The 17,646-nt window shown below is 50.0% G+C and overlaps 9 protein-coding genes across 30 annotated transcripts; 5 read left to right on the top strand and 4 right to left on the bottom strand.

The window, feature by feature from the left end:
* Nucleotides 1–531: 531 nt before the first annotated feature.
* PPTG_11516 (hypothetical protein) lies at nucleotides 532–2,222 on the bottom strand (the record flags this gene model as incomplete). Its single annotated transcript, XM_008907599.1, has 2 exons — nucleotides 532–1,071; nucleotides 1,134–2,222. 2 exons carry the CDS (start codon nucleotides 2,220–2,222, stop codon nucleotides 532–534), a joined length of 1,629 nt encoding a protein of 542 aa, XP_008905847.1.
* A 58-nt stretch (nucleotides 2,223–2,280) lies between these two features.
* Nucleotides 2,281–4,912, bottom strand: PPTG_22939 (hypothetical protein; the record flags this gene model as incomplete). Its single annotated transcript, XM_008907598.1, has 4 exons — nucleotides 2,281–3,720; nucleotides 3,779–4,165; nucleotides 4,278–4,478; nucleotides 4,544–4,912. 4 exons carry the CDS (start codon nucleotides 4,910–4,912, stop codon nucleotides 2,281–2,283), a joined length of 2,397 nt encoding a protein of 798 aa, XP_008905846.1.
* A 266-nt stretch (nucleotides 4,913–5,178) lies between these two features.
* On the top strand, nucleotides 5,179–5,757 carry PPTG_11515 (hypothetical protein; the record flags this gene model as incomplete). Its single annotated transcript, XM_008907597.1, has 1 exon — nucleotides 5,179–5,757. One exon carries the CDS (start codon nucleotides 5,179–5,181, stop codon nucleotides 5,755–5,757), a length of 579 nt encoding a protein of 192 aa, XP_008905845.1.
* A 30-nt stretch (nucleotides 5,758–5,787) lies between these two features.
* Nucleotides 5,788–6,522, top strand: PPTG_11514 (hypothetical protein; the record flags this gene model as incomplete). The annotated part of the gene is made up of 1 exon (XM_008907596.1): nucleotides 5,788–6,522. One exon carries the CDS (start codon nucleotides 5,788–5,790, stop codon nucleotides 6,520–6,522), a length of 735 nt encoding a protein of 244 aa, XP_008905844.1.
* A 2,224-nt stretch (nucleotides 6,523–8,746) lies between these two features.
* On the top strand, nucleotides 8,747–9,962 carry PPTG_11513 (hypothetical protein). Its single transcript, XM_008907595.1, has one exon. It carries the CDS (start codon nucleotides 8,969–8,971, stop codon nucleotides 9,785–9,787), a length of 819 nt encoding a protein of 272 aa, XP_008905843.1. The 5' UTR covers nucleotides 8,747–8,968; the 3' UTR covers nucleotides 9,788–9,962.
* PPTG_11512 lies at nucleotides 9,896–11,534 on the bottom strand. Of its 2 annotated transcripts, XM_008907594.1 has the most exons (4): nucleotides 11,404–11,470; nucleotides 10,737–11,330; nucleotides 10,008–10,666; nucleotides 9,901–9,939 (listed from the first exon to the last, which is right to left on the bottom strand). In XM_008907594.1, the coding sequence occupies exons 1-3, from the start codon at nucleotides 11,468–11,470 to the stop codon at nucleotides 10,041–10,043; spliced, it is 1,287 nt and encodes a 428-aa protein (XP_008905842.1). In that variant the 3' UTR covers nucleotides 9,901–9,939; nucleotides 10,008–10,040. The 2 variants fall into 2 exon arrangements, with proteins under 2 accessions (XP_008905841.1, XP_008905842.1); XM_008907593.1 differs by having other exon boundaries at nucleotides 9,896–10,666; nucleotides 11,404–11,534.
* Nucleotides 11,535–11,625: 91 nt separating this feature from the next.
* On the top strand, nucleotides 11,626–12,972 carry PPTG_11511 (hypothetical protein). Its single transcript, XM_008907592.1, has one exon. The coding sequence runs from the start codon at nucleotides 11,654–11,656 to the stop codon at nucleotides 12,515–12,517; it is 864 nt and encodes a 287-aa protein (XP_008905840.1). The 5' UTR covers nucleotides 11,626–11,653; the 3' UTR covers nucleotides 12,518–12,972.
* Nucleotides 12,973–13,428: 456 nt separating this feature from the next.
* PPTG_11509 (hypothetical protein) lies at nucleotides 13,429–16,054 on the top strand. Its single transcript, XM_008907591.1, has 4 exons — nucleotides 13,429–13,809; nucleotides 13,886–13,999; nucleotides 14,075–15,309; nucleotides 15,371–16,054. The coding sequence occupies exons 1-3, from the start codon at nucleotides 13,460–13,462 to the stop codon at nucleotides 14,409–14,411; spliced, it is 801 nt and encodes a 266-aa protein (XP_008905839.1). The 5' UTR covers nucleotides 13,429–13,459; the 3' UTR covers nucleotides 14,412–15,309; nucleotides 15,371–16,054.
* On the bottom strand, nucleotides 14,411–16,763 carry PPTG_11508 (hypothetical protein). 21 transcript variants are annotated; one of them, XM_008907572.1, is made up of 9 exons: nucleotides 16,647–16,763; nucleotides 16,350–16,569; nucleotides 16,214–16,270; nucleotides 16,077–16,145; nucleotides 15,962–16,018; nucleotides 15,576–15,886; nucleotides 15,378–15,515; nucleotides 14,828–15,302; nucleotides 14,411–14,766 (listed from the first exon to the last, which is right to left on the bottom strand). In XM_008907572.1, exons 1-9 carry the CDS (start codon nucleotides 16,685–16,687, stop codon nucleotides 14,569–14,571), a joined length of 1,566 nt encoding a protein of 521 aa, XP_008905820.1. In that variant the 5' UTR covers nucleotides 16,688–16,763; the 3' UTR covers nucleotides 14,411–14,568. The 21 variants fall into 21 exon arrangements, with proteins under 21 accessions (XP_008905820.1, XP_008905819.1, XP_008905827.1 ...); XM_008907571.1 differs by having other exon boundaries at nucleotides 15,576–15,892; nucleotides 16,647–16,759; XM_008907579.1 differs by having other exon boundaries at nucleotides 16,214–16,569.
* Between the last annotated feature and the right edge of the window lie 883 nt (nucleotides 16,764–17,646).

Genomic DNA, 17,646 nt, shown 5'->3' with positions numbered 1-17,646 from the left:
GCGATGGCGTATTGCAGTACGTACAGCCTGGCAGTCAGGATGCGGACGATCGAGCGGCGCGTGCATGATGATCGATTTACTGCGCAAAAAAATAAGGCACGTGTTGCTGCGCCCAACTAAAATTCTGAGACGAGCCATTTGCACCCAACCTCGCCCAGTTAGACGCATCCGGCGCCCAAACATGCCCGTCGGACGCCCGTATAGTACGCAAACGGTGCCCAAACGGAAGAAGCCAGTTCAGGTCTCTATACGTATACCCGGATGTTGGCTGAGCGAGAATGCAAAGAAACGGCTCAAAAAATGGTGTATGGGCTGTGTGGCTCAGCACATTGTCGTGAAAGCGAACGGACTTATTCGCTGAGTGCAGACACCAAGTCGTTCATGCTAGGCCTAGCTCATTTGCACCACATCTGCGTTTAAGAATGGAGATTGCATTGCCCCACACGACTTGCAATACAGCACGTAAATGTTATGAACTTATGTATTAAGAGATTATGAATGGAGCTCATAAGCTAATCCTAGCCGGCTACCTTAAGTTTCCATGCACATACGGAGATAGCGATAACGAAGGCACTGCAGTGTCTTCTTATCCACATGTCCGAGTGGCTCGGCACCACAGAAAATCTCGAATGCTAGAAGTACGTAGACGCCGCAGTTATAGCTATCGACTTGGACTCCTAAACCCGACTCGTAAGTGCCGACACGTACGCTCGGCTGTGCTCTCTCTGGCAGCAGCGTTATCAGCGTCTGCGCCACGGCGCGAACGCTACACAAGTAGGAAGACGAACTGGAATCGTACACTAGCACTTTGCCCTTGTTGAGATCCATCATCACGGAACACCAGTGGTTTCCGTTGCAGTTCATGGGAAAGAGAATCGTCTCCTTCGAAAGCCCAGACAGTGCGTTGCGAATTACTTCCTTATCCGTCTCAATTTTTCCGTTCACGACAGCTCCGAGAGTTGCAGCATTGAATACGACTACGTTCGGGTCACCGCCAAATTTCTTCGACAAAACCAGATGCAATGTGTCTTCAGTAAGGCATTCTTTGGCAGCCAAATCCAGCAGTTGATTCTAATCATTTAATACGATACTATTAGTTGCGTTAATCAATTTGCAGTACAAATATCACGTACCCGGGAAGAAAAAATTGGTATGTTCTTCAATTTTTCAGGTAGATTTGGGTCGGCAGTTGCATTAAACGAAGCATTGTTTGCTAGGCGCGAGAAATCTAACTGATTTATCCACATCAGTGTCCTTTCAACCTTTTTCAAGATTTCACGAGCGGTATGCCATCGTTTCATGAGGGCCACCGTTGAGTTCGCAAATACTCCAATTCCAACAATCTCGAAAGCAATGTCCAATTCTTGGACACGCGGATGTTTCCTCTGGTATGCTGTGACCTTCGCCATACACTTCTTAATCAACTCCATAGGAAAAATCCTGCAAATTTCATCTGGTCTTATCAAAGGTTTGGTTGCAGGTAACTTTGAAATCTCGTGAGCAATCGGGGGCTTCACCTTCGATAAAAACCTGAAGAGCTTAAACTGGAGCAGCCTCACGTGAGAAGAAGTGAAGGTTGGCGCATCCTCAAGTATTTCATACACTGACACAAGGTTGAGTTGGTTTTCGTGCATGTCCAGGTCCTCTTGGACCATTGTAATAGCGAGGTTCCTTTTTGCTTTGACTGCTTTTGGCTTTTGTTTCGGTCGTCCTCTGGCTTTGGGTGGGCTAACAATCTCGAACAAATCGCTGGAATTGCCTAAGTCGACAGATCTTGCCTGTTCGTCATTAGGAGTCGTATTTGTGCCCAACAGTGTCGTACTAGCGCCCAAATCATTCTCAGAGCCCAACTGGGTATTTTCCGAGCCCATCTGGGTAGAATCCGTTTCCAACCCGACCGACGTGGTGCCCAACTCAGCCGGATCGGTGCCCAACTCAGCCGGATCGGTGCCCAACTGGACACCCAACTGCGTAGTTTGTACGCTAGAGGACAGAGGGCTAGCCGCACCGTGTGTTTCGGTCGGACCTTGATCAACGTAGGCTCCACCTTCTACTTGCAACTCGTTGAGGACCTCTCCGTCAGATAATCCGTCAGATAATCCACTCGAATTTGAAGTACGCGAGTGATCTTGTTGTTGCGATGCAATTGAGTTATAATCACCGTGCTTGAAGCGAGATGCAACATGGCGAAGAGCTTTCATTGCCGCCTTGTACTCTCGCATGCCCAGGCCACTCAAGTGCTCGCTAATTGTCGATGCAACCAAATTTGCTTCCCGATATTTACGGTTTGAATCCCACACGACATTTGACTCCTGCAGGATCGGAGACACCCCCAAAAGCCTCACCAGCCAGCTGCGGCAGCTCCGTTTCCGTGCGTAACGACGCCAGCAACCATCGCGGGTTTAGTACATGAGTAGGGATGATATTCTCGCATCGGAGAGTCTTCCGAAGGAAGAACACATGGCGGCATGGCAGTAGCCGCGAACTCATGAATAAACACGAGCACGACCAGTCTCGTTTCGTTACCGAATGCTCCATATTTGGCTCATCAAGTGCGTCCTCTTCGTCACATGTGTGCTGGATCAAAAACAAATCGGGCACAGGCTCGCGGATCTTGTACTTGGCTCTTGTAGTTGCATACACGTACTGCTCGTAAATGAGCTCGCACGCATGCTCACTCACTAATCTAGATAGGAACTGCATCTCTGCATCATACTTCGGGTTATGCACCATGCTCAACTTGTACAGTCCATCCATAAACTTTCTCTCCTCCTGAGCCTGGTAGCACATAATCGAAGCAATACACTCGTCCACCCCCATAAACGAATCCACGAGATCCTTCAACTGTTTCCAAGAGGCCTCAATCCGGTTGTTCGTGTTGTTTCCCATTGTAACAGCATTTTGTCGCTCGAACGCGCACCACATTGGCCGACACGAGTCCCAATTTTTGGTGAAATAGGTCTCGAATAGATGTTTAGGCGCGTCGTTGGCCCCATTTTCTTCGCCCACTTCTTCGTCGCTATTTGCAGCCCCACTAACCTGCATACCCTCTTCATGCGCTCCAGCACCCATCCCGGCACAGATACTTCCCATATTGTTCCCATTAGTACCCAACTCGGCACCCAACTCACGATTTCCAGCACCCAGCTCACGATTTCCAGCACCCAGCTCACCCGAGCGAGAAATCAATCCAGAACCACACAACGCACCGCCGCTACCAATGCTGATAATGTGTCCCATGAACTTGCGATACTTTGTGAATTCGCGCTCAGTCTTCGCGTACACCAAACAGTTCATAATTGCATGCAACTGCTGCTTCTGCCAGGGCAAAAATCCATAATCCGAGCTTGAAATCTCCTCGCGCAGATATTTCAGGACGTGGAATTGACAAAGTAGCACGGTAGTGTCTGGAAACGCCATTTTGAGAACTGAAATCTCCGTAAAATCTTTGTCAATCAAAATGCACTTCATCCGTGTCCAAGCCGTGTTGTTTCGCTTGAATTCCTCAAGTGCCGTCAAAAGAGTAGGAAGACGCTCGTTTTGTACAATAGCATGTTGCACAAACTGCCCCTTGCCAAAAGCGTCGTGAGCCATTATCGAAAAAACCTTGTACTTCGACACGTTAGTACCGTGTGTGGCATCGATCATCACAACCTCCGGGAATCGCTCGAATATCTCACGCATATGCTTGGTCTGCAGCGTAATACATGTAGCCAATGTCTAATGAAATAAAATGTTAGAACTGTCCAGGTTTGACATTAATAAGAGCTAATCATACCTTATTGTGCACGGAATCGACAAAGATACGGCCAACATTACCAGGTTCCTCCGAAAATTCAAACATCCACTGCTTGAGACGCTTGGCACTGGTGTTGGCTGTGTTCTCTTGCGTCTTGAGCTTTCTTACTAGGTTGTGCACATCCTGATTCGATGGATTGAATTCCGAGTTATCGTGTATGTACTTGAGAATGCGCTTTTTCTTGGCCCCGGCTTTACGAAGCTCGTTCACAGTGCTCAACACGTCTGGCTCCAACGCAGTACGAACGTGCGGGTATTGGTAAAATGTGCGCTTGTTGAGGGGGTGGTTGTGTACTAGCCGTGCCGAAGTAACCCTCAAAACAAACGTAGGGATAGATTTGTCTTGCACTTGAACACACGCATTGATCTGCGACAGTATCACATACAACCAGAGCCCAGTTAGTCCCAACTCAACCAAACGGACACCAAATAAATCTTAGGGGGCCCAACTGAACCCAACCAGGCACAGATCGCCGTACCTGAGCTCCACATTCGATGGCTCTGGACTGCTGGCGCTTCCTCTTGCCTTTTCCACGTGGCTTGTACCTCCCGGAGTGCGTACAGATGAATGTCTTGCCGTAGTTCTCCCACTCAACGGGCAGCAAGGGCCTCTTAGAGCCAGTGGAGCGGATCTTGTTATTTCTGGCGGCCACTGTATTGTTCGTGCGCACCCGGAAGCTCTGTAGACCATGTACCAACACCAGCGTTATTATTATAGCATGCTTTAATAGTACAGAATGCATACCTGGTACGTTTGCTTCATGTACTCGCTCAGGTAGCTCTCCAGGTCCTCCCAAGACTCGAACTCAGACCGTTGAAGAGGAGGCGCGAACACCTCGATCTCCCCCTCGTCCCGCCCCTCGTCCTGAACGCTCCGAGGATGGGTGAGGCCTTCTGATCGGCCCTGCTTGGACTGACTGCTTGTGTTGCTCGCAGTCTCGGTCGCTGAATCCACCCATTCCTCCTCGCTTGACACGGGAGGCGGAGACAGCAAGTAGTCAGAGTCGTCAGCAGTGTCACGGGCGGGCACATCCGGAGGCATCTCCACAGCCTTCACGCGCAGATTGCGCCGCGCATTTCCTGTCGTCGCGGTAGAGCGGTGGTCGCGGTCCATTCCCCCCTCCCTCGTCTCGTTCTTTCCAAATGTGTGGTGAGGACGGGTATACATGCACAACATACACTATACAGCGGACGGATAGAAAGGTGCGGGTAGGTTTCAACATGACAAAAAGTTCGCCTAATCGTAGTTGGGCGCAGCACTCACTCTCTTTTTTTTAACGTGATCTTCGTCTTTTCGTGTGAGAAAAGCTGTGTTAAAAACGCTTTGGCTTTCGAAAAAAAAATTAGAATTATTTACTTTTTTGTTTAATCTGGACAAACATGGCGCTGGTTGCGGCTGCAGCCACGGGCGACATGCGCCTCGTTCGCCGCACACTCTCTAGTGACTGCGACCTAAATGCACTAAACAGCGAAGGGGACTCGGCTCTGATGGTTGCAGCGAAGAGGAACCACGTGGAAGTGATGACGCTGTTGTTGGTTAGTGGCGTCGACGTGGACTTGAGACGCTCCGACGGCTCCACGGCGCTGCACTTGGCGATTGCCAGTCAGCACGCTCGCGCTGCTAAACTATTGCTAGACTTTGACGCTGACGCAGCCGTCGCTACGAATGCCGGCGTCACACCGCTACTATTGGCCGCGGAAAATGGTCTCTCGAAATTGATCAAACTGCTGGTCAAAGTAGCGCCGCAGTCTGTGCGTACTGCGTCGAAGGACGGCTCCAATGTGCTTTCTTTTGCAGCTCAAGCGGGTCAAGTTGAAACTGTTAAGATGTTTCTAGACGCAGGGGTGCCGGTGGATCTGAGTAATGGAGTAGGGCGAACTCCTCTAATGTATGCAGCTGGGAAAGACCGAGTGGACGTGTTGAAGCTATTGCTAGCAAAGGGAGCGGTGCCAAACTAGACGGCAAAAGATGGTAACACTGCGCTGACTATGGCAGCCGAAGCTGGCCATGTAGAGGCAGTTCGTTTTCTTCTAAGTCACGGTGCCAGAACGAACAGAAGTGCGTGTCCCGAGGTGACGGCGTTGGCTGCAGCGGCGCAGAATGGGCACGTGGAGGTGATTAAGTTGCTGCTACAGAACCATGCTGAGATCGATGCGCATGACGATGATTGGGACTCTGCATTGCACGAAGCTGTCTATGGTGGGCAGTTGGAGGCAGCCCGTGCACTGGTCGAAGCGGGTGCTAATGTGAATAAAAAAAATCAAAGTGGTTGGACATCGATGATGGCGGCAGCACATCGGAATTTCGGGGATATTGTCGAGTTACTGATATGGAAAGGAGCTGCTCTTAACATGAAGACGAATGACGGGCGTACTGCGCTGCATATTGCATCAGAAGAGGGTCATACAGAGGTGATTCGCTTGTTACTCAGTCGCGGCTCCTTGGTGGACGCAGTAGATCGGTTAGGACGTACACCGTTGATGATGGCGGCGTACCGTGGTCATAAGGACACAGTGCAGCTTTTGCTGGATAATGGGGCTAGCTTGGTGCGAACGGACAAGATGGACCAAACACCGCTTGAAGTTGCCTTATCGAACAGTAAGATCGATGTCGCAACATTGCTAGTTTACAACGAGCCTCAATTTCGCAGACGAAGAGAGTCGTCATCTGCGTCAGCAGAACGTCAAACGAAAAGGCGGCGTGCTGCTAATGTAAGTCCGTAGATATAGGAACGAATGAAAGTACTATGGTTGATATTTTACCAAATCACTGTTTGAATTTACCTGTAATCATCGTCAGAAACGAAAGTTGGACAACTAACTTCTTCGCATTAATAAAGTAGTAGTATTTTATCACTATTTAGCAAGTTCTTCAGTTGTGCGTCCTCCAAAACTCTGAGCAATTCGTGTTGACAAATGAGCCAATCTTCTACAAACTAGGAGGCTGGTACCACAATAACCAGAAATCACGTTCACCAGTGATGATTCGGGTGCATACCCATCGTATACGTGGCAACGTTTTTTTACTTGGTATGATAGATTGGTCCTTCTCTCTCCAAGCTTTTTTTGTGTTTCAATAGCTCTGCGGTGGATATTGTCCTCATTACGTAATTCGTAAGGCACAATCAAGTTGCCTTACGAAATACTCCCAGTAAAAATATTCGAACAGATTATCTAGTGCCCGGTTTCTATTTTCAGGGTTAACTTGGTAGTTCAAGGGCTAACCCTAGAATTGCCAACATGTTATCTTAATTTACTTACCGTGCGTAAGAACGTATCCGCCGCACCGAGTAGAATACTTCGAAGTACCAAGGATGTCCAGGTTTATCAGCAGCTGTGCAGTCGAACAAGTCTCGCTGGTCGCCAGGAGGTGGTTTTCCTTACCATCATCTTCATAGCATGCTTCGGGTGACCAGCACGAACAAGTACTGCCAAACTCATTTAGGGCTGAAAATAAAAGCCCGTTGTGTTTGTAGTGCGAAGCTTGGTGGTCAATCTCAAAGGGAAAATAAACGAGCTCTTTGTATTGATGAGAATAAGTCGGATCGATGTAAGGACAACAACCTTGTAGGTTAGTATTTGTGAGTATATTTATTGGTGTTTCTGATTTTCAATTGTGGGAAAGATGTCGACATGACGGGCAGCATCAGCGCGCAACTGTCCGGAGAACATGCTACGCTATGGCATAGCACCAATATGGCTGACATGTGAAGATTGAGCCGTCGCGAATATCTCACCAACCCAATAGTTCCGACATGCAGCTGATTAGTTCGGTCTTAGTACTGTAACAGCCGCGTCGTGTAGCAAACGATAGAGTGTCACCGCTATGCTGCCAGGCTGTTGAATAAGGATTGGCTGCAATGACCCATTTGGTTTGGTCAACTGCATAAAATATATTTGTTACTTTAACACGAGTTTCTTAGCTATTAAATGTACCGGTCGTCTGCCTCGTTTTCTCTGCGACGGATGTGACAGAGGGCATTAATGCTGGATGAGGACATGTAACGAACACGTAGGGCACATGTGTAGCAGCAAGCTGTCTTTCCTCGCCTTGATTCAAATCGGTCGGGCTGCCAACTAAAATCTATCGACGTGTGTAACATAGCTATCCTGGAATTGACTCGGCCGTATATCTTCGCATTTTTTGAAATAGTGGCAAGCTTGTGGAGTTTCTTCCGTCAAAGACAGAATCCGGTCCCACACACAAAGCCTTGGACTTATCCTTCCCAACGGTTCTGTACGAAAGTGACCCCACGGTGTGGCGAAAGCCACGCGGGACTCCGCCCAAGTCTTGAAGCCGTGAAAAAAAGTCTCTCAACTGGATCTGGAGGTGGCTTTCGCAACTTGCCGCGCCGCTTACTGTTTGCGGCAGCACATACTGTGTTGCACAGTACAGCAAATTTGCATTGCAAATTGCACGCCAGCGCTGGAAACCTTGAAGGAGCCACCAAGGATGTAGCTGGTGGACGATAAGCAAGCCAAGTTTCCAAGTTGCTAAAGGCTCTGCGGCTACTGAGCCCCTATCTTGCACTTGGCGTCACCGAAAAGCGGATGGTGCACATACCCCCGCACCGCCTCTCTCGAAGCCGTGATCTTTGTAAGACAGAAAGGAAATTACTCGTCGTTTCTCCTCCATGATCCTGCCATTATGCAGTGGCTTTTGTTTCATAAGTATTTGTATAACGACTCGTTCACTTGATGCGATCGAGCTAAACGTCCGATGCTGCTGAGCAGCATCCGTTCTTCGAAATTCTTAAAAGGACAAAGCTCGTGGTACAGTCGAGTTTCGTCGTCCGATTGCAATTGGGACAGCATACAAAAACCAAGTGTTCCGGGCAGAAAGGGAGTGCGAGACAGTTGCAGCATCCGTAAAACTGTATTGAAATGATCGCAGCGCCTTAACGGCTGATCTCTTCAATTGACTATGTGTGCCCGATCATTTAGCTGCCGTCATTTACGAGTCTGAAGCGGGCTCGGCGTTGCGCCAACAGCTCTCCCGCTCCACACAACCGCAGATCGACCGTGCGAGCACGGCACGGCCCAACGACGGACCACGCGCACTGATTTTCAGTGCGACGGACGCTCGTTGGCGCACCACAATCGAATCCCCCGTGGGTTGAGAGCGCTCCTCCCTTTTTGAAGGGCTCATTACGGATAGCCATCGTCTAGAATGAGTGCAGGGGTCATCATCGGTATTATCGCGGGCGTGCTCGTGGTGCTGGGCGTCGCCGGCTTCTTCGTCTACCGCTACATGAACTCCCAGGCCCAGACGGACGAGAAGCAGTTCATGCAGGACTACCCGACGTCCAAGGTCACGACTTCAGAGCCCAATCAAATGTCCGATACCGTCGCACAGAACACCCCAACCGAGTACGACTTCACCACGCTGGACGCGCCGTCCACCAAGGCCACACCCGACCCGTTGGCGTCGTCGATCGCCATGCTCCACGCTGTGCCCGGCGGCTCGCCTAGTCCGTCGCAGGAACCGACCCGGTACAATTTCGACCCAGCGCAGTCCACGGTTAACGGCGCCGCGCCATCCACGTCACCCTTTAACAAGAAGGAATCGGTGCAGGCGTCGCGTCCTAGTAACAGCAACTTCGAAGCCCACTCGATGGAGTTCAACGCTGCACCCGGTAGCTACGCAGAGTCGTACAATGAATCCTACGCCGGTTCGTTTGCAGGTTCTATGGCCGGGTCGTACGCTAACTCGTTCTCAGGAACGTACAATGGTCAGGGAGTGCTCAACTCGTTCGATGGAAGCGTCGACGACTTTGGGCGCGATACCGTGGGCACGACTGTTTCGGAGGCGCTGGATCGACAGAGCGAAGTGCCTGGAGGAGACCACGAACAGTCCCACTGGATGGACGATATGCGGGGCACCAACGACAGCTACGCTATGCTCGAGTCAGGATCATTTGACCGCACGTCGGCGCTCTCGCGTTTCTCCACGGACTCAGACCTCACAGGCCGCCCCACGCAGTCATAAGCCAGCGAGAGAAGGAAGAGAGGGATGTGTATCTATAGTAACTGGTTAGGAGTGTCGAGCACTCAAATGGTGAGCAGTGAAACAAAGTTTTGAATGCTGAGTGAATATCAAGTGCAACACTGCGATACCATTTTTTCTTAGAGTTTTTTTTTCTGTAAAGGGGTGAAATAGCGTTAGTGATCATGTAAAGCTATGTATTCTTGTGTTAGAGATTACTCACGTCTGTAACCGGACTCTATTTGCTGCTGATTGCTTATCGGCGAGCTGGGCCTCCACGCTTCGGGAGCGGGAAGTGGAGTGGCACGGAGAGCACAGCACGTTGAATCTGCTTCTTGGAAGCCAGCGACGCCGCACCGCCGTACACGGCAGTGTCCGCCTTCGCCTTTTCGACAATACAGCCAAGTTGGCGGGCATATGCCTGAATGTGGATAGAGGACTTCTTGAGATCGTTGCCAACCTCTGTAAGATCCAAAGTGAAGCCATTCACGGTGAGTGCGACCACGATAAGGTGCAGACTGAGTTTGTCCTTCATGGCCTTGGACTGGAAGTATGTCGGGTAGCCGTTGCCCTCGCTAATGTCCGTAAAGAGCTTCAGGAAGTGACGCACAATCACAAGCGGAATGCCCTTCTCCTCACTGAACACGGCAGCAGATTTACGCAGAGGAAAGCGCGAGTTGTAGAAGTCGATCATATATGCCAGGTACACGACGAGGCACATTTTGTTCACGTCGTACGGCGCAGGTAGGGACAGCATCAGTCGCGTAGGCAGCGACGCCAAGTTCAAGCTGGCGGCATACTCGGCCACACCCGTGGTCTGCAGTGCCTGAATAACCTCCTCAGCCATGATGGTTAACGAGTCCATTACAGCGTGATCCATAACTGTAGAGCCATAACATCATATATCAGTTAATGTTGACAACATATAAAGTATGGCAGACCAGAAACTTACACTTCGTAAGGTCGTAGACGCGGTCGGGTGTAGGAGCGTCGACGTCGCATGGCGGCAGGAGAGCGTTGCGGGTGGCAGCGAGAGCTGCGCCCTCCTTGCTGTAGCTTCCGTCCTGTGCACGTTCCTCCTCGAGCTTGCGTTTCGCAGCCGAGATCTTCTTTTGCAGGGTTTGAGATACCGAAGCAGCACCGCTGATGTTTTCGAGGTCGACGATGTTCTCTTCGCGGTTCTTCTGCATACGTTTGCTCTTCTTGCTACCGAAGACTTCAACGAGATCGCGTCGCTGGTCCATGAAGTTCTTATCCTCTCCACGGTTGTCGTCCACATTCTCAGACGCGTTCTTAATGGCCTGCTGCATGACGTAGATCTGGTTTACATTGCACAGTCGGACCTCCTTGGTCTTCCTGTCGTACACGCCCACCGCGTAATTGGCGAAGTCATGGCTGGATCCCAAGTAGCCAAAATTGGCGCCTTGATACGCCACCTTCTCGGAGCTGGCAATGACCAAACGCTGCTTCTTCGCTGGGTTCTCAAACACCTCAAAGGCCAAGTCCTTGCGCTGGTTTGGAGGCGGCGGGCCATTGCGGAAAGTCGCTGTAGTAATGGTTTAATAAAACAATAAGGTGAGGCAACGGCCTGCAATGGAGATAGCAGTAACAATACGCACCGACGACGGGGGCCGTGCTATCGAAAGCTTCCTGGTGCTGGAGGTACACCTTGACGCGCTTGCTCATGCTGTTCTTGGTGCAATTGCTGGTGTGCGCGCGACGCCGTCTCGATTGGCTGGAACTCCGTCCGATCCATCAGCGTTATTATTGGTCAAAAACAAATATCACTAATCTTTTCTACTGGTTAAAAATAATTATCAGATTCAACCAATCCAGTTGTGAGGGAGCCACAATCAGATTACAATTAGGATGAGTGCGGATGCCAGCGGGGATGGCGGCATGACGTCGTGTCTGAACCTCATGCGCCGCATGCCGCCACGTGAGGTGGAGACGGACGTGTACAACCTCACGCGTCTTGTCCCCTCTATTGCAGACGATCTGTACCAGCGCGTGGATCAGCCTCTCCAAGTGGCTGTGGACCCCGCCAACGGCCGCAAGTATCTACTCTGCGACTACAACCGCGACGGCGACTCGTATCGCTCCCCGTGGACCAATCAATACGACCCTCCAGCAGCCGATGGAGAAGGTTTCTACCCGTCCGAGACGCTGCGTGAGCTAGAGATACAGGCCAACGAGATCTTTGACTCGTACCGTGAACTGTATTACCAGGGCGGCATCTCGTCCGTCTATATGTGGGACTTGGAACCGGGTTTCGCTGCCTGCTTCCTCGTCAAGAAGGACGTTGTAGACCAGCGATTCGTGGAGAAAGGAGGGTGGAACTCTATCCACGTGATTGAGGTGCAGGAGGGCAGCGACGTGCTGGACAAGGGCGTCAAGAAGGCCACGTACCGCCTTACGACGTCCGTGCTATTGTCCATGAAGGTCAATCGCCCCGAACTGGGCGATTTGACGCTGGACGGAACGCTCACGAGGCAGGCGGAGCGCACTATGGAGTTTGAAGATCAATTTGCTCATGTGTCCAATATGGGACGCATGGTTGAGGACATGGAGATCGACATGCGCTCTAGTCTGGATGGACTATACATCTCCAAGACTCGCGAAGTGATTAATGGCATGCGTAAACTGCAACAAGGACCGGCCATGGCGAACCCGTTTGTCGGTGAACTAAACAGCGCTGTGCTCAAGCACGGTCAGAAGAAGCAGCAGGAGTAAAGAAAACACTTTTTTCAATGGAACTTTGGCAATAAAGCCACTTCACTACCCCGACTTGCACTCCTGACACGTACCTCCTGCAAATTTGCCTCTTCAGGGTGACCTAACAAACGGTGGACATGTCGATTGTCGTGACAGGCACGTCACGACCTTGGCATTTTGTTCTTCATCCAGCGCTGGACCGCCGCTCGTTGAGCACTCAGTGGACGAATAGTCTGAAACCTCCCCCGAACCGCATCCATAGTATCAAATAGGCTGAAATCCATAGACGCGAAATCAACATGTAGGTCTGTCGCAGTAGAAGAACCAAACAACCGGTGAGCATCAAGAGTTCCGATGGGATTCCTATCGTATGTAGTCACCGGCCTGCGAGGTATTTCAAATTGGCCATTTACAATAGAATCCAAACGATACTTGGAAGCGCTGAGGTCATCGCTAAGATGAACACTGAGAGCGTATTGCACTCCAGGATATGTCGCCACACGTTCGCCTTGCTCTATCTGGCACCGTCCCCAAAACCAGAGGTCGTTGAACCCAGTTCCAGTAGCATCCATGATACGTGAACGGATGTCATCAACAAGTGAGTCATGCAACGACTAACAACTTTGACGCTAATAATCCTCCCACGACTCGCATCATCGTAGACGGCGACAACGTTGAGAATTCCGATGCTACATTGCGCCTCCAGTCTGCCACAGTCGCCTCACGAGGGACCCCGTCGCCACCATTGGAAGGCTGCAACGAGTTCTTGACTTCATCCCAGTCCAGACGCCGGATAGCAGCATCGATCCTTTACACCACCATATTTCCCATTGTAGTTTTCTTCAGCAACTCGGTGGTCCCAACACTTCACATGTCAAGGTACTTGTGCAAGGAAAATGTAGCCATCTGTAGTTTATGGCTACATTATCCCGACCATCACTCTTGACATTGACCAGCAACATGCCGCATTTGGAGGAGTTCTTCACGCATGGGGACGGCGCGGGCTTTTGCTTGGGCTCCAGCGCCCCGGAAGACGCGAAGCCAAGTCGACGCGAGGGTGGTGGTCTAATGGACAACGGTGTGCTGTACTTACACGGGCCCAAGGACGCGGGTCAGACGTCACTGCTGCTGCAGTTCGGCTTCACGCAAGTCAAGGCCGGCAAGAACGTAGTGCTCGTCATGTGCGGCGACGCAGGCGCGTCCCAGCAACCAGCGGCGTCGGAGATCGTACCGCTCACTGCATGCTCCAAGTGCAATCTCCCCGCACAGACAGGAGAGAACAACGGCATCTGGAGCCGCATCCACATCAAGTACGTCCAACTGCGTTATTATTTATAAAATAATATTGCTTACTAAAAGAATAAATTATTTAATTTAAATGGGTAGATATCTTCGCAGCTACGCAGAGCTGCAGTATTTCCTGTGCTCACTGCACGTGGTGGACAAGGAAACGTCGGTACTGCTGATTGAAGGCTTCGAGAGATTCTTCACAGGCCAAAGGTGACAGAAAATGTGGATTGTTTGTGGTAAGGATTAATTACTCATGTATTGTAAATGCTGCTGTGGTACTTGCAGTCACATGAGCAATGTGTACCAGACTCTGGCCTTTTTGCTGGAAGCACAAACTTACATGAAGGCAACTACCGGCTCTGGCATTGGAGTTGTTACGGGAAACACGGATGCATTCCTGCTTAGAAATCGACCAATACTGCGTCGATGGTGCAGATTCTTGGAGATCGTACCGCATGTCGAAGAGCCTGATGTGTTAACTCTTCGTGAAGAGGTGGAAGACGACGCTGACTTGAGTGAAGACACGCCCAGAATCCAAGTAAAGTACGAGTTTGCACAGCCAAGTGATGAAACCAGTGGCAAGTTCCAATTGTTACATGTACAAACACGTCCAAGGAAATGACGGAAACGCTGTACGTTTGGTTCCCTCTCTTCTTGTCTTTTTGTTGGTTTAAATATGTGGAGTCTGGTACGACTAACTATCCTGGTGGTTTCTACGTTATTTGTCATTCCTCACTCGTTGTTATTATTTTTTTCTACCTATTACGAGCGTGGGTTAATCACTCAGCTGCTCGACTCTCTGCTGGAGATGTATCTCCTGTTCTAGGGGCAGTTGATACTGCCTTCACAGGTGAGTCAACTATCCCGTTGCTTTCGTTGCTGTCTGCTGCCTTCGCTGGAGACGTGGTCGGTGTACTTGAAGCAGACGAGTTATCCTGGCGATTCTTTATCCATCCACCTACTCGCACAGTCTTAAGCTGTTCCACAAAAAGTGTTAGTCGGATGACTGTCTCACTGATCAAGAGGATCGTCACGTACATCAGTAATTAGCTTCTTGACGCGGTCTGGGAGCTGACAGTTTTCTTGAATTCGAACTAGAACTGCAAAGTATTCATCCATCGTTCGTCGTGAAGCTGGACTTGATCCATCGAGTAAATCACCGACCAAGTTCAGAAGTCCACAAGCTGCTTCGATGATCTCCGCTTGAGGCTTCACCTCGTCATCCAGCATCATCGCCACGCAGACGTGCATGATGTTCTCGGTCAACAATTGTCGTCGGAAGAGCTCGCCCACGAAGCCTACATTCTGCAACATACACTTCCTTCGCCACGAGTGTTGCGCCGCTCCATTGCTTCCGTTCTTCTTCAAATTCAAGGACTGACTATCCGGCTCTTCAATCAGCGATTCGTAGCACTTTGTAAGCAGAATCCGCCGGAAGTTGATCGTCTTCGCACCATCTTTAAACTCTGGCGTTCGCTCCGACATACCCGAACACAGCTTCGCATACGAGTCGCTGTAAGGTACGCGATAAGACAGCAATTAGTCGTCTAAAACTCACCATTTTCTGCACTAATGTTGCAGATTTTACCTCAAATCCGGGTTTGCTATTGCATGGTCGAAGAGCAAGCCTATAATCTCTTGCAGTGTGTGTGTGCAGCTGATCGTGATCCCCATAAACGACTCGAGGATGGAGCTCACCGTCTCCGGCTTGACGTCATCCAGCAATCTACAACGCAGCAGTGTCAACATCCACATATGCTTCCCAACCATTGTATACAAAACGCACGTGGCGATACGGCGCTTGGCGATAATCGCTTCCTCGACTGGGTTAACCGGTTCGACGACAGGCACTTTGGTCTTGTCCGAGCCATTGGTAGACTCCTCAGGAGGACCCGTGTACAGACCCATGTTCATGGCAGCCGCATACTCCGTCGGGTTAAAGTAGCACACCAAGGACGCATCATACGACATGACGTTCCCGCGCTGTTGGCGAGTCTTGTCCTTCTTGCCTTTCTTCCCCTTATTCTCCCCCATTACAGCGTCCGCACCAATCGTATCCGCCCATGTGAAATCCTCCGGCATCATCTCGTACAGCGGCTGAAACTAAAGCGATAAAACCCAATCGTTAGGTTGTAACCATCGCAAAAAAAGTGTTAAATCATTAGCATTAACCTGCAAAAGCTCCGCCACGGTATACACCAGTCTGCCTTTCACCTTGTTGCCAATTTTCTGCCAGCATAATCACATAATTAATAAATAACCCTTAAAAATATTATTTAACCCTTACTTTCGGCGGCGTAGGATTCTTCACGACGTCAGAGAAGCCCTTGATCACACGATCTCCCAGTGGTTTAAACTACAGTATCACAAAAAGCTCTCATCAGTCTAAATATGCCCCAGTATCCTCCTTATCTCTCCATTTACCGCCAGCAAATATTCCTTCGAGTAGATAAATCGGTCGTGTAGCGGCGAGTATCCCTCCTGTAATGCAACGCATCCACCCAGTAGCTCGTCAGCCTTCGCTGTACTTGTCCAATATCTAATAATTCTCCTCTCGTACGTAAGAAATGGGTTCTCCGTTCTCATCAAGGGCCACATCGTGTCCAAACTCTGCCGCACGCTCTAACGCTGTTTTGCTACTGGTTGAAACGGTAGCTGCAGGTGCTGGTGTCTCCACCTCGGTCTTCTTGACTGGCGTCTTGTCAACGCTGCTGAGAGTTTTCTCCTTGACGGGAGACGCCGCAGATGATTTGGTCGGAGAAGCTGCAGGTGCCGAGAAACTGCAGCAACAGAAGGGAATTAGAGGCGGTTTTAGAGACAAGGACTGTGCGCAGGCAGAAGTAAGAGCGCGACGTACGTGGGGACCCACTCGCCCGCGTTCGGGTTGAGCTTAGACATGCTGCGGAGGGTGGAGCTGCTATGCTGGCGGTGGTGGTCTGCTATTTGCTTGATACAAATGTCAAGTCAATTAGATGGAGCAATACGATTGGTGGATATTACATAACCTGGTTATTCTGAAGTTGGTTATTGACAGATCTAATTCGATTTTTGGTTTATTCAGACTCTGGGTTTCAGACGAAATGAAGGAGATTCTTTGAGCAGAAGCAGCAGGAGAATATCGGGAGTATTGAGAATCTATGCCCAAATTTGTTAGTGTCAATGTTTCTCGCAATAAAAAAATATTGGCCGTCGCTGATACCGTCGAGAGACGTCGCATTTGCAAATGCAATGTAGTTTAAACGAGCTAAATAAGGGTTAGCATTGAGAAAGAATGCTGTGATCATAAAGCTCTCCCTACGGGATTATTCATTGCGTATCATACATTAAAACTGTGTATTGACGCGTTAACTGTCCAAAAGATTGTGGTTCGAAATGCTATCGGAACAATCGTGCTTGCATGGATGGTCTGCGGCTGCTTCTCTATCGGAAATGTCTTCAATTGGGAAGCTTCCACGCACGAGTCCTGTTCTGAGCTGATTATAGCGAATACAAGCTAGTTTGCACTGTGGTGTTGTACGCTGCTTTGGGTTGGATATGTTCCAGCATCAATATAAGACGGGCAGCAGGTTCATAATGGGTATGCTATTCTCTCACTATAACATTAACGACCTCCCCACAGTAGATTTAAAGGAAGTAAAGCCACAGTATTGTTCCAGCTCCATCGGTCACGCGCCTGGATATCGGATTCCTGGTCGGTAGTCTGTTCGGAGACGCAAGCATTGCCGATAATTGGCGGATATGGGCATCTCGTGAGTCAGCAAAAACTGAAGGCGGAGGCGCGACGATAGTGTGGTTTATGGTTGGCAATACGTTGCTAAGACTGGCGATCCAGGAGATTGTCAAATACTACGTGTTGA

Source organism: Phytophthora parasitica, assembly GCF_000247585.1.
Source record: "Phytophthora parasitica INRA-310 unplaced genomic scaffold supercont2.27, whole genome shotgun sequence".
Taxonomy (NCBI): Eukaryota; Oomycota; class Peronosporomycetes; order Peronosporales; family Peronosporaceae; genus Phytophthora; species Phytophthora nicotianae.
The sequence above is the reverse complement of the archived record's forward strand: the minus strand, read 5'-3'. Positions and strand labels throughout refer to the sequence as shown.